General features: G+C 40.8%; 1 protein-coding gene across 2 annotated transcripts; it reads right to left on the bottom strand.

Moving 5' to 3' along the window:
* Positions 1-4,198: 4,198 nt before the first annotated feature.
* On the bottom strand, positions 4,199-11,224 carry ehf (ets homologous factor). Of its 2 annotated transcripts, none has more exons than XM_030097307.1 (9): positions 11,040-11,224; positions 8,971-9,111; positions 8,224-8,481; positions 7,361-7,405; positions 7,232-7,276; positions 7,082-7,147; positions 6,919-6,963; positions 6,631-6,826; positions 4,199-4,870 (listed from the first exon to the last, which is right to left on the bottom strand). In XM_030097307.1, exons 2-9 carry the CDS (start codon positions 9,044-9,046, stop codon positions 4,771-4,773), a joined length of 831 nt encoding a protein of 276 aa, XP_029953167.1. In that variant the 5' UTR covers positions 9,047-9,111; positions 11,040-11,224; the 3' UTR covers positions 4,199-4,770. The 2 variants fall into 2 exon arrangements, with proteins under 2 accessions (XP_029953167.1, XP_029953166.1); XM_030097306.1 differs by having other exon boundaries at positions 6,919-6,975.
* Between the last annotated feature and the right edge of the window lie 1,508 nt (positions 11,225-12,732).

Raw genomic sequence — 12,732 nt, forward strand, 5'->3', positions numbered from 1 at the left:
CTGCTTCACCTTGTTTCTCCTACTGATAACACTGAGTAAACCTCTGAGGGCCTCAGGTGTCTGGAGGTTTCATTTTCTCAAAGTATATCAGAGATGTATTTAGGTCAAAGTTTTATAGACAAAAAAAGTAATTTTTTTTTTCAGTCAATCCTTTGACACACAGACATCCAGTGCAGAAACTGAAGCTCAGATGTGCTCTACCCTCTTTGTGTTATTGAGGACTCTGGATGAGGCCCTGTAGTCTAACAGAGTTTAATATACTATGTACATTTTCCAGTGTGGAAGTAAGAATCATTAGTATTTTGGGGATGCTAATAATTTTATTAGAATTGTTTTTAAAAATAACATTTTACTAATATACAAATACAAGACACACCATGTAATCTACTTTACAAATGTTAAAATTGTGGGTCAATTCTGAATACAGACATAATTCAAATTTTCATATAAATGTTTCATCTGAATTTGTGTATCAAAAAAAGTTTTTTCCACCACTCACTTTTTGACTTTACATCTTCATTTGTTTTACGAAGTGTAATTTCTCTATATAGTAATGTTTTTTTTAATGAGGGATATGATTTCAGCACAAATAATTAAAATTGGTTAAAATGATGATGTATTGAAACATCCAATGATGAAAAGTGACAAAATATTTAACTATTATTATTACAAATAGTGACACCAAACATCTGACAGCTAAAACACATAGAGCAAACTCTCTTTTAAGTGCCCTGTTGTCAAAACCAAATATATTTCAACAGTGATTTGTGTAATGATAATAATTCAGCGAAAGTAAGTAAGAAACACTACAGATTATATGTTTGGTGTAAAAAACAAATCTCAGTTCTACTTCTGTCATCTGTCCAGCACTATAAATGCTGTAACATGATTAAAGGCCTAACAGTGCTTCTTTTTAGGAAAAATGTTCATCAGATCATTAGAGGAAAAGTATGTTTGTAATAATATGAGGGGGAAAATAGATTGATGCCTTTACAGTCCAAGCTGTGATTGAGTAATGCTCAAATGTTCCTTTGAGTGAAGCAGTGATGACAGCAAGAGGAAAGTCCCATGTGGATGACACAACCGTACAAGAAGCAGGTTTTCTTCTAGTTGTCTGTGAGGAATGTTTCACGTCATGACTCTGGTGATCATTTAAAGAAAAGAAATCTAGTCTCATCACATGACGTAACATAACATAACATCACGTTTCTCAGGGCAGAGTTTGATATTGAGATTTCTGACATTAATCTCTTGAACGATTATAAAAGGAGTCTCGTGTTTTCAGCTGTTTTCCTGACTAGTGTAAAAGTAAAAGGAGAAATACAAAAGGGCTGTTGAGTTTTTTTTCTAAAATAAAGACTCCCTTTGGGGCTAGAAGTATTTTTACTATTTTGAAAATACAGTATCATTCTGACGTTTTTTTTGCCCATCCCGCTGTGTGTGTGTGTGTGTGTGTGTGTGTGTTTGAGTTGAAAATATGCCAAAAAAAAGAAAAACTATTGCTTGGAAATTCACAAACCTGAGCAGGAAATTGCCTGCAGAAGATTTTAGCGTAACAAAACATCTCTACATTGTTAAGAACATTTCCTCTTGTTGTGGTTATCACAGAAAAATGCACCAAATACCTCGCAATAAATCACACTTTGCTATCAGTTGTTTATGTAGTCGTCAGGAAAGTGATTTTGCTTTACATAAACTCAGAATGGGGCGACGGATTCTTGACTGCTCTTTCTCCAGCGTTGCACTTTTTCTGTCCTAAAAATTATTAAGTATTGTGACGTCTTATAGAAATGAACTGAAACTGAGCCCTGTCCTCCTAAAACCCTCTAAAAAAAAAAAAAAGTCAAACTGCATCAGTGACACAGCTCTAATCTGTCCAGCTCACAGTTTGGGCTGAATGCCTCACAGGTCCATTTGAGTGTGAAGAGAGAATGATAAGGGGCCCTGATAAGCCGGGACAGTGTCTCTGCTGAGAGAACACAATAGCCCCACTGAGCAAATGTGGGCACAGACACAAAATCCCATCTGGCTCTTCTTTTATCACTTCCCTGTTTTTCCTCCAGCATCTATCTGATTGAATTAATGTTCTCCCTTTTTTAAATAATAAAATAGCCCCGGCGTGGCTTATTCAAATTTGAAAATAATTTTCGGACAATGAGAGATAAAGCCACTCGTGAGCAGGTATGGCGTATTGTTTTCTTCCCCCCGAGAAAGGCAGGCTTTGTTGTTTCATCGGAGCAATCTAGTGTAGCGACAAAGTCAAGAGATACAGATTTTTTTTGTTGTCAGACAGTCGTCTGCTCAATTCTTTCTTTTTTTTTTTTGTCTTATAGATAGTTTGCAATGAAAGGAGTCACTGTCAACCCGAGACAGGAGGACAGAGAATCTGTTTTCAGGTGTACATGAGCGTTCCTGTTTCTCCCCAGATCTATTACAACTGGTTTGGGCACATGCTTGTGAGCGTGCCACCAGCGCCGGCTGGCGAAGCTCGTTCGTTCAGAGACTTGTTGAATACGTGTTTTGCTGGTCTAACGTCGATTTCGAGTAAAGCACAATCTCCAGCTCCGCAACTGCTCGGCTGTCGCGGGCCTCACGTGCAGGATGAGGCGTGTTGAAGCGTAACGATTTCTCTCTCGCCCCCGCCGTGTGGAGGGTTCGTGTGAAAAAGTCGGAGTGGTCTGTTAGGAAAATGAAGCTCTCGTCTGCGGAGGTTAGATCAGATGAGATCATTTGCCTAACCGTTCATTCATCCTCAGCCAGTCACATCAGTATTTCTGTGTACCGCAGCGCACGGCGGCGTTCGCATTACTCCGGAGTGAAGGTCAGAATTGAGATCTTCGCGTCTCTCTACGCCTCTAGTAATTAGATGGAAACTGTCTGTAATTTTTCACCCTCTCCTTTTTGTCCTTCATAACTTTACTGTTCCCATGCTTGAAGAATAAGTTGTGAACCAATCAAATACAATAAAACATCTATGATTTACTGTAAATATCTTTTGAAAAAAATTCCTCTCTATATTATTTTTGCGCTTTTCGGCTGGACCTTGCTTGAAAATCACATTTGTTTCTATAGTTAAGTCATCCATCTTCCTAGCCTCAAATGCACGTCTATGGACTGTGGGCAGAAAGCAGAGAGTCTCATAGTGAGCTGAGAGCACTCACCACTTCACTGTGTGGCCCCAGTGAAGACATGCGAAACTTCACATCTATGATTACGTTGAAGGATCCGTCACAGCTGTATTTGATGTGCGCATATGGATAATGACACGAAGCTCGAGAGAAAACTACAAGAGTAATTGCCGCACATAACAACACAGAATCAACACAATGAAGTGTGATGGATCCTTCAGTTTGAATTGCATGGCTTGCTCATTTCATGTAATATAACAATATGGTAATCAGCGACTATTATTTCAATCTAATCAGGCGCAGTCACTGTCCCTGTCATTTATCTGATGCAATTTTCTTTATTTCATCTGATCATGAATGAATACTTATCAAATACAATGGAAAATTATAGCAGACTCATTGAAGTAAAAAAAAAAAAAAAAAAAAAAAAAGTATCCTTCCGCAGTTCCATCTTTCAGAAACTCTCTCAAGTCTGATGATGGAAGATTCAGGAATAAGTTCCTAATCACAACATGGCGTGCAATTTCCCATGGTTCACATCAGTATCATTATTGGCTTATGACACTGATGCATGAGTGACAAAAGTGAAAGAGATGAAATCCCGGGCCCCGTCGAGAGAGGAGATAACGACAGAAAGTGATGTCAATCAATGTCACGCCGCGTAAAGAGGAGTTTGAAACGGCAGATTAATCAGAGGGGAGATTAGGCATAGATTTGCGTGTGAACGCAGGCCAAAGAAAGGAGACTTTTTATCGACGGCGCTTTTATCTGGCGAGCCATCGAGGCCCAGCCGTTCGTCAGCTGCCTGCAGGAAGCGTCTTGGCAGCTTCGCCACGCGCTTGCAAACAATTAACTGCGGGGCATGTCGGTACCGTCACGTTCCTAGGAAAACTACACGCTCCGGCTCTTTAAAGAGACGTCGGCCTGCGTTTCAGTGAGACCAGCTCTCCGAGTTAGAGATTGAACTCAAATTTTCAACTCGGAAAGAAAAGAGTCAAATTTTGTGTTCTGACTCAAGCCAAATTTATGCTATCTTCCATCGAAAACACTGAAAAAAAAAAGCACGTAGATAGAAAATAAAACAATCGCAAGCTTTATTTGCATTAAAAATGAACAAACATATACATACTTTCTACTGTCGACAGGCGAATATTTGAAGTCTTGTAGATATTTATGGTTTGTTACTTCTGTAAGTATTGAAATACTTCATTTCTTTTATTATATAGTGATCAAGCATCCTTCCCGAGGGCCAATTCACAGCATCAGTGTCAAAACAGTCAACATATATATATATGCTTTTCACATACGCTCTGGATGCTACATCATCAAGGGCTCCTTTGGGACTGAAAGAAAACATGTCATCGTCTGAAAAAATAAAATAAAATTATGGCAGAGTCTCCTTTCCTGTTCTTCATCAAGAATTCATGTAAACACACATGCGAGCTTTAAATCCTAATAAGGCACCATAAAGAGGATCTCAGTGCAGCGTCAAAACAAAGGAATCATTTAAAAGAAAAAGACTGACAGAGAGAAAAAAAAAAACACGTGTAAACAGTTCAAACATATCAAAAACAGTCAACGAGAGGAGTTATAACTTTACATTTGCATAAGAGATGGAGGAAAACAAAAGTTAGGGAGACGGTCATTTTTCAGACTCTCTCCATCCTCTTGCGTTTCTGCCAAACTTGTAAACCAGCCTGCGTCCGTCCACCCGTTCAAGGATTTCTCTTTTGTAGTAATATCTGCAACAGAGAAAGTTTTTATTGATTTATATTAAAGCTGGTTGGATGAGTGGCTGGTTTTGCTTACGCCACCATATTTGCCCGACGGTCCAGTGAAATCTGTCTGTCTTCCCTTGACCGTTGAGCCGTGTCGGTTCCTGACAGCAACTTTCACTCACGTACACATCACCTCCCGTTAATCAGCAGCTCGCCATCACTCTTAGCTATTTGCTCATCTTATTTCCTGTTTACATACACACCGGTAAATCAACTGCTGACTGCTTTATCTGATGATAATCGTAACACGATAAATTGTTTTTTCGGTTGCTCAAACACTGATGTCGTGTGCTTACGCCCAGATACTGTCATGTTGACACCTTATAGTGCTGCAGTTGAACCTGGGGAGGAGGTAAATCAGCATTTGGGCCATAATTCAGCACCGTTGTGGGTTTGGGCGCCTTGCTCAAGGGCTCACGGTGGCAGTGATGATGGAAGAGACACGTTATTTCTTTCAATTTACAAATCTGAATCCTTCCTGCCAGAAGCTGTTATATTATCATGTAATTAAAGGATACATTAAGTAGATTGCTTTCATGTTACTTTAAATATTTCAAGTCAACAACACATAATTCCTAAACTTCACGAAAAAAAAAAAAAAAATCTATGAAACTGATTCATCAGGGAGGAATATGAAATACAGATTTTTAATTTGATCAAAGTGAGGGTGACTGCTGAGGCAGTTATTTGGTTGCCTTTGCTGTTGTTTTGCATTACTGAGAACACCAATTTGTGTGGTGATGCCATGAAGTTGCGAATCCTTCTATGTTTTCACAGCAAAAACAAAAAACAAAAAAAACAACAAAAAAAGAAAATCGGCTTTGCTGTCACAGTAGCAATACCTGCAGGCACATTTCATAGGTCCCAGCGGTTTGCACTACAATGAAATTAAGCTCATTAGATTAGCTCATTTGAATATAAAGCTGTGACTGCTGCAGCAGAAGACTTTCCGAGGCCAATTATGTTCATTTGAGAGAAACGTGGAACCATGAAGCAATTTCAAAATAACCCCTTTTTACATAATCAGCAAAGGGAAATGGTAAAAACGTCTCCTAAAGTGTTTAGGTCACAGAACTGAAGTGTTAAGTCTTGATGTTGTCACTTATAACCAGGCGAAGTTTCAAAATGAATGCATGTTAAGGTTACAGTTTCCTGTTTTAAGCGTCCTCAGCTTTTAACTTAATGGGATTAGGAACAATACGGTGCGAAATGCTTTCCTCATCGCATATACTGTAAACTGTCTGCAGCTGAGTTCATCTGATGCTACGATCCAACTCTTTTGGACAAATTCCAAGCCGCCTTCTCTTGTTCATTCTCCTGAAGGTGAACTCAGGACAGCTCTGAGAAGTCAAAGTTCAGCAGCGCTCAACATGGTCTTTTAAAGAGCTTTTTTAATGTTTTTCTTTATAGCACACGAAAGATTTCCTGCAGTCTTAACGGCTCGTCCGTGTGTTTATGTGGGTGGTTAAATAATGTTCTTCAAGCGCAGCAGCATTGCTGTGTTTTTCCATGTTCAGTGTCAGTGATGTGACTCTGCAAAAGTAATTACCGAGTCTGAAACAGCTGAAAAGTCACACATGAGTCACAAACGGAAAGCTTCTTATTTACTGTACGTGTTGGACATTGACTCAGCTAAAAATAAACCCAGGTTGTTATTTGTCTTCAGTGATTGTGCAATTTGTGCAGTTTTGAGGCTTCGCATTTGTAAAACTATGTGGATTTACCTCATTGCACGACTTAGTTTCTCATAAGTCATGCTGCTGTTATTCTTCTTTTTTCCCCACAACTGAGCCACCGCCTCTGACTTGAGGAAGCGGAAAACCCCCTCCGTGCGATCCTCCCACTTGATCAGCCCTGGGTTTCGCTCTGGGTTCAGTAGAATATCCCTGATGAACTCCCACAAGTGGGTCCCCCTCGGATCTTTGGGTAAAGGAAGAGGTACACAGAAATGAAGCGATTAACATATCAGAGCATCAGCAAGTAAAACATGTTGATGTGTTCCTGATACATACTGTGTTTTTTGACCTGGTGAGGACGACTGAAGGACCGTTTGATATCTGAAGAAAACACTTCAAAGGATTAATTATGCAGTTTTTCTTTTACTTGCAGCTCAATCACAAACTATTTATTCATGTACAGCACATCTATGTTTCACATATCATGTGAATTTCTCACCAGGGCTGGATGGTGTGGGTGAGGCGTCGGGTGCCATGTTGTGAACAGAGGTCATATCATAGATATCTAGAAAAAAACAACATTTCAGAAATTTCAAGAATGAAATGTGAACAAAATCATATTTTATTTGCTGACTGATAACTGCAGTACCTCCTAATGGATCGCTGACGTCTGGAAACACACAGGGGAAGTCTACTGTAAAAGACATCAGATGTGAGTGGAAGCAGACATCAGACGTGTTTAATTTGAGTATTTCGAACTCGCACAGGAGAGCCTTACACTCAGGTTTGAATTCCAGTTGTCCAATGTCCATGTGGTAATTCCCTGTGAGAGGCAGCAAAGAAAGAACAAATAAGCTGCTAGTGTAATGCCTGAAGATTCAATTTATCCCATGTTCATGGTTAAATAAGCTACTTCCCTTATTATGTTTTTAATGATTTTCTTGTTCAAAATGAAAATACTTAAAGAATCAATTTTCAGCCAGTTGCAACTCAGATCCCACTGCTGCTTTTAGTTGTTTCCCTTTTTTCTTGTCTTTTTTGATTTTTCATACAATTCAATCATAATTCTCTCTAAATTATTAAAACGTTGCCGTTTCTTATGTCAGAACTGGATCTGGTGTCTGACAGTTTGAGACAACAATAGCTAGATTGTGCTTTTGGTTCAGTCTCAGAGGCTTGGTTTACCTTGAATTTCTGGTAATGTGTCAGCAAAACCTGTTGTGCTGGGTTTCCTGGAACAACACTGGTTGTGAAATGCTATTAACTGTGATGTTTGATTTAATTTGATGCGCTGACGTAAGCTCAAAAAGTCCGGCTTCCATATAACCTTTGATTAGGAGCGGAGGATGAGCCAATTCTCGCCTTGTTTCTCGGCGATGCGCTCCTCCTTGCTTTGTTAAGAGATCTGCTCTCGCAACGGCAAACAACAAATCCATCATCTCCCTCTCGTTAACTCCTCCCCCGGCCCTATCCGCCGCGCCACGCAGTGCGACCCCTGACCGGCTCTGTGCTCCCTTCTCAGCAACACTTCATCAAGACGGTGCTCCAGATACACCCGGCTCCTCTGTTTTTCAGACTAATCATCTGCTTTTGTCGCCCCGTTCAGCCCCTGCCTCAGGTTTTTTTTTTTTTCACACGCACCGCTCCACTTGAGCTCGGTGATGCTGTGGAAGAGGATGTGTCCCGCGCTGCCGGCGGCGTGGATGAAGTCCTGGTAGTTCAGGCTGCAGAGCTGCTGGCCGTCCATGTCGAAATTCTGGAAGGGGATGCTGGAGGCGTCGATCTGGTGTATGTCCATGACCTGCTGCAGCCACTCCCACACCTGGTACTTGCTCCAGAACTGAGGCTGCGAGTCGTGAGGCCAGAGGCGGCTCGAGTAGCCGGACATCGCCAGCGAACCTGGCCAAAAGCAGCAGTCATTTAAGCATTAATGAGTGTGTTTGTTTGTGTCGGTGTGCTTTGTTTTAATCCGAAGAGGTACCCAGTGAGGGAAACATGAATTCACTACTCAAGGTATTTGTCAATAATTAATCTGCGAAGCAGTTTTCTGAAATGGCTCTTGAGCAATTTCTCTGTCGGGAATCCTTAATTTGTGTCTGGCGTTTCGGAGCTCTGGGCTCACCAGGTAAGCAATACATCAATTGCTAATTGTTGAGTGATTTTCACTTCGCATGGTGGCGTCATAACCGACGGGCCGGATTGCCCGACTGTTTAATAAGGAGCAATCAAAATCCCGCTGCAGAAAATTCCAGCATATTTTCTCGAGGCGTTTTGTGATATTAGTCAGACAATTTAATTAACTGATTTGATCAGTGAGGAGCGAGCGCGCGCGGAAAGCAAGGGAGAAGTCTGCATTTTAATTGTGTTGGGTCGGGTGTTAATCCTCACCATCGGCGTAGGAGTTCATAAGCCCCCAGGAAGTGGTCAGCTGGCTGTCCAGAGGCGTGGAAGGAATGACACTCATATTGCAGCCTCGGTTGGCTGATGTACCATCGCCCAGACGGAGAGCGGCGATCGGAGCGGTTTACCCTGTGAATCAAATAAAGATCAGGCAATTTCACATTAGCGATGCAATGTAAATGCTGCATACGAGATAAGACGCTAATACCGCTTACAACCTTGAATTTAAAAGCAAACAGATATGTATTTGTTGAGTTTTTTTTTATTTTAATGTTTCTTGCTGTCGTTGCAGTAATAGCATCAGATATCTGATGCTGAAGCCATAATATTTCTTGAGCTAAAAATTGAACGCATTAACTGTTTTAATTACTCAAAGACAGTGACACAAAGCATCTCTTCATTAACGACAGTTTGTGGTTTGTAGAAATTGTGCCGTGGGCAAGTTACAAATAAACAGGTGTGGTGAGTCGTACGTCGAAATAAAGGTTCAATTGTTCCAGCACAGAATAAATTTAATTAGTTTGATTGCGATAAGGACATTTATGTTGTTCACTGTTGTGAAAGTAACAGGAACTTTGCTGAAAACATGGCATCAACACAGGAGGCTCCTGAGTACCTGTCCTTCACTGCTGCAGTTATTTTTAACCTAGAACTGGATACATGCAAAAAAAAAAAAAACCAAAAAAAACAAAACAAAGAAAGGGATACTTCATACAACTAGATTTGCATCCTATGTAAATAAAGCAGAACCAAACTGCAGCACCTTCACTGTATTCAGAGCAAAAGTGCAGCCTGTCTGGCTGTTGGAGCTGAGTCATATCTCACAGGGCTTCCTGCCAGCTCCTGGTTTATATTACAGCTGCTATAGAACTGCAGTCTGCATGCCTGGAACAGGAGACGTGAAATACCAGACAATTTGTTTAGTTAATGGGACTGCTGTTTGGATAAAAGACTGTTCAACTTTCATCTGTTTGCGTAGTTATTTCTCAAGTTTTACAAAAAAAAAAGAAAAAAAAGCGGCCTGGTATCTTATGGGCACTAAAAACCTGTGTAAAGATGCCATCAAGATTGACCTATTTTCCATGCACAATAAAACAATTTTTCTTCTTCACCCAGTGACCCATACTTCACCAGTTCCCTCGGCACTCCTGGCCATTCTTTTATGGCGAGCTATAAACAATATTATACCTCGGCCTGTCGTGCATTTCAACAGTAAACACAGTGCCTCCAAGTTAACACAGCTGTGACATGCAAACAGACGAACTAATCTCCTCAGAACTGGCAAAAAAAACAAAAAAAAAAACACCTTCAGAACACTTTCCAGTCAAGACATCTGATTGAGATTTCCCCACAGAGATATAGGTGACACATGTCGCCATGCCAAGGCAGATCAGCCCCCTCAGTTGACAATCTGCCAAATGTAGTCAAACGCCTTCTGCTGTGTGTCAACCCAAAGTGTCTACTGCTGCCAAGCACGTATCATATCGAAAGTACGTTCTGCCAATACAGCAGTACAAAGGAAAAGAGGTATAGTTATGGATCAATGGCATATAAAGGAAAAACGAAACACTCCTCTGTCGTTATCAGAGTATTCAAGGAGCATTTCAACCTTCACTTTCTTCATTTTAGTTTTGACATCGCCTGAGGTAACACTGTAACACACTCAGTTGCTATTTTCTTTTTTTTTTTTTTTTTTTAGCATTCTGTTAAACTGAAATTAGACATGCGGGCTGTGTCATATAATTGAGGTTTCTGGAACATCGAGATTTAAAACGGTGTGACGAGGTGACGCGATAACTGTGTGAAAGTGTACTGGACAAAGAACTACAGACAAGCACGGACAAATGTTTTCTAATCTGGAAGTCATTCTGTCAGAGGATAAAACACTGTTTTGACTGGGAGACACACAGTGGTAAAGAGAGAGAGAGAGAGAAAAAAACAATACTCTGATTTAAAAAGCTTGACACATTGCGAGAGAAACAGTTTTGGAATAAATTGATTTGATGAAGACATTGATCAGTCTGATGGCAGTGCCCAGCACCAGCAAGTCAGCCTACCAGAGCAGCAGGAACAGGTCCAAACAAAACTGATGGAGGTCTCAAGTAGATCCACTCTCAACAAGGCTGAGATACAGAAAGCTTCCGCAGACTCCAACACAGGAGGATGCAGGTGTTTGCAGCTCGTCAAGATGAGTTCTTATGCTTCCCAAGTCTGAGAATTACCAGATGTGTGCACACCTAACAGGTGCTGCCCCACTACAATGGCTTTTCTATCCGGCTAACTTCCTTATCACGTTCCAATTGGCTACCTGTACAGGTTCATTCTGGGCAGGTATTTGCATAATTCACACCCACACACACACACACAGACACATGCACTAACACTCAAACACACCTACACACATAAGATGGCTTTTATTTTTTTTAATTCTCTGCTCCTTCCAGTGTGCTCACCCGAGCAGAAGAACACACACTTATGAGGGAACGCAAGCGTGGATCCAAACACACTCCAAATCCCCACAAAAGGAAAGTAAAACTGTTAATAGTTAAACTACACATGCTCACCGAAAATAGAGTTTAACTTCAGAGAAATTTCCCCCGGTGTTACAACATTTGTTTTTCTTATTTTATCATGATGAATGAGGTGCTGACAGCTCAGATAGGAGGACCTGAGAGATTCCTTTCTTCCTTGCTTTTTAAGGTTGCCGTTGCCGCACGTTATGTAAACACAAGTAGCTGTGTGCCTGAAAAGAAGAAGAAGAAGAAGAAAAAAAAAAAAACTGCCATTGAGATACACATTTAGAAATGCCTCAAACTTTCTACTCTCTCTTCCACGGCCTATTTCGGCGTCGAAATTTGCAAATTAACTTCCCGCTGCGCGTCTGTTTGAGTGATGATGAGTATTTAGGACGAGACTGTTTTAGTCTTGCTCAGAGCTATATGATCTCACTGCACTGCAATCACAACAAAACTCTGATCACCTCTTATAATAGATCCGACCGACACGAGGCAATCCGCAGGTGTCTGAGTGAAGACTGACAGATGACAATTAGCTCCGGTATGTGTCTCATGAATCCCAGTGAGCGTCTCAAAACAATGACAGGAGCGGAGAAAGAAAAGCAGCTTCATTATGAGCAAATTCTTTGGCAAGACGAACTATGCTCCTGTCATGGATCATGTGTTGCTTTTGTTAGAATTCTTTAGGAGAAGGTATCAGATGGTCCTGTAAATGACCCTCTATGCTGAGTGTAATTTGTAAAAATGTACCTCTTTTAAAAGCTGTAATTGTACGCCACAAGGATATAAGACAGTGACTATAAATGACAACTTTATCAGGTTCCTCAAAACATGTTTGTCCTGTTGAGTTGCTGTGTTTTTTTTTTTGTTTTTCCAATCCACATCAGCCCAGCGCGAGAACTCACATTTCCAAATAACATGTACAAGTGAAAAAAACTTCTCTGCAGAATAAAATGTGTCAAAACAGCAGTTTTATCGAACTCTGTCACCCCTCATATCCGCCGTTGCCCCATACTGACAACACTCAGAGTTCAGGCAGTCTATTTTTGCCTGACACCAATTAGAGTTTGGGCAAATTGTAACATGTTTGATCCTCGATCTGAATCGGATCTGCGGCATTGTACCGACGCGATACCTCTCGGGACCAGAGGCACTAACAGTATCACGTCGATAATTGATGTGAGTATGAGGGAGCTTGAACTGTGTAATAGGCAAAAGCAAAGAAAACTCTGTG

This window comes from Salarias fasciatus, chromosome 7 (genome assembly GCF_902148845.1).
Source record: "Salarias fasciatus chromosome 7, fSalaFa1.1, whole genome shotgun sequence".
NCBI lineage: Eukaryota > Metazoa > Chordata > Actinopteri > Blenniiformes > Blenniidae > Salarias > Salarias fasciatus.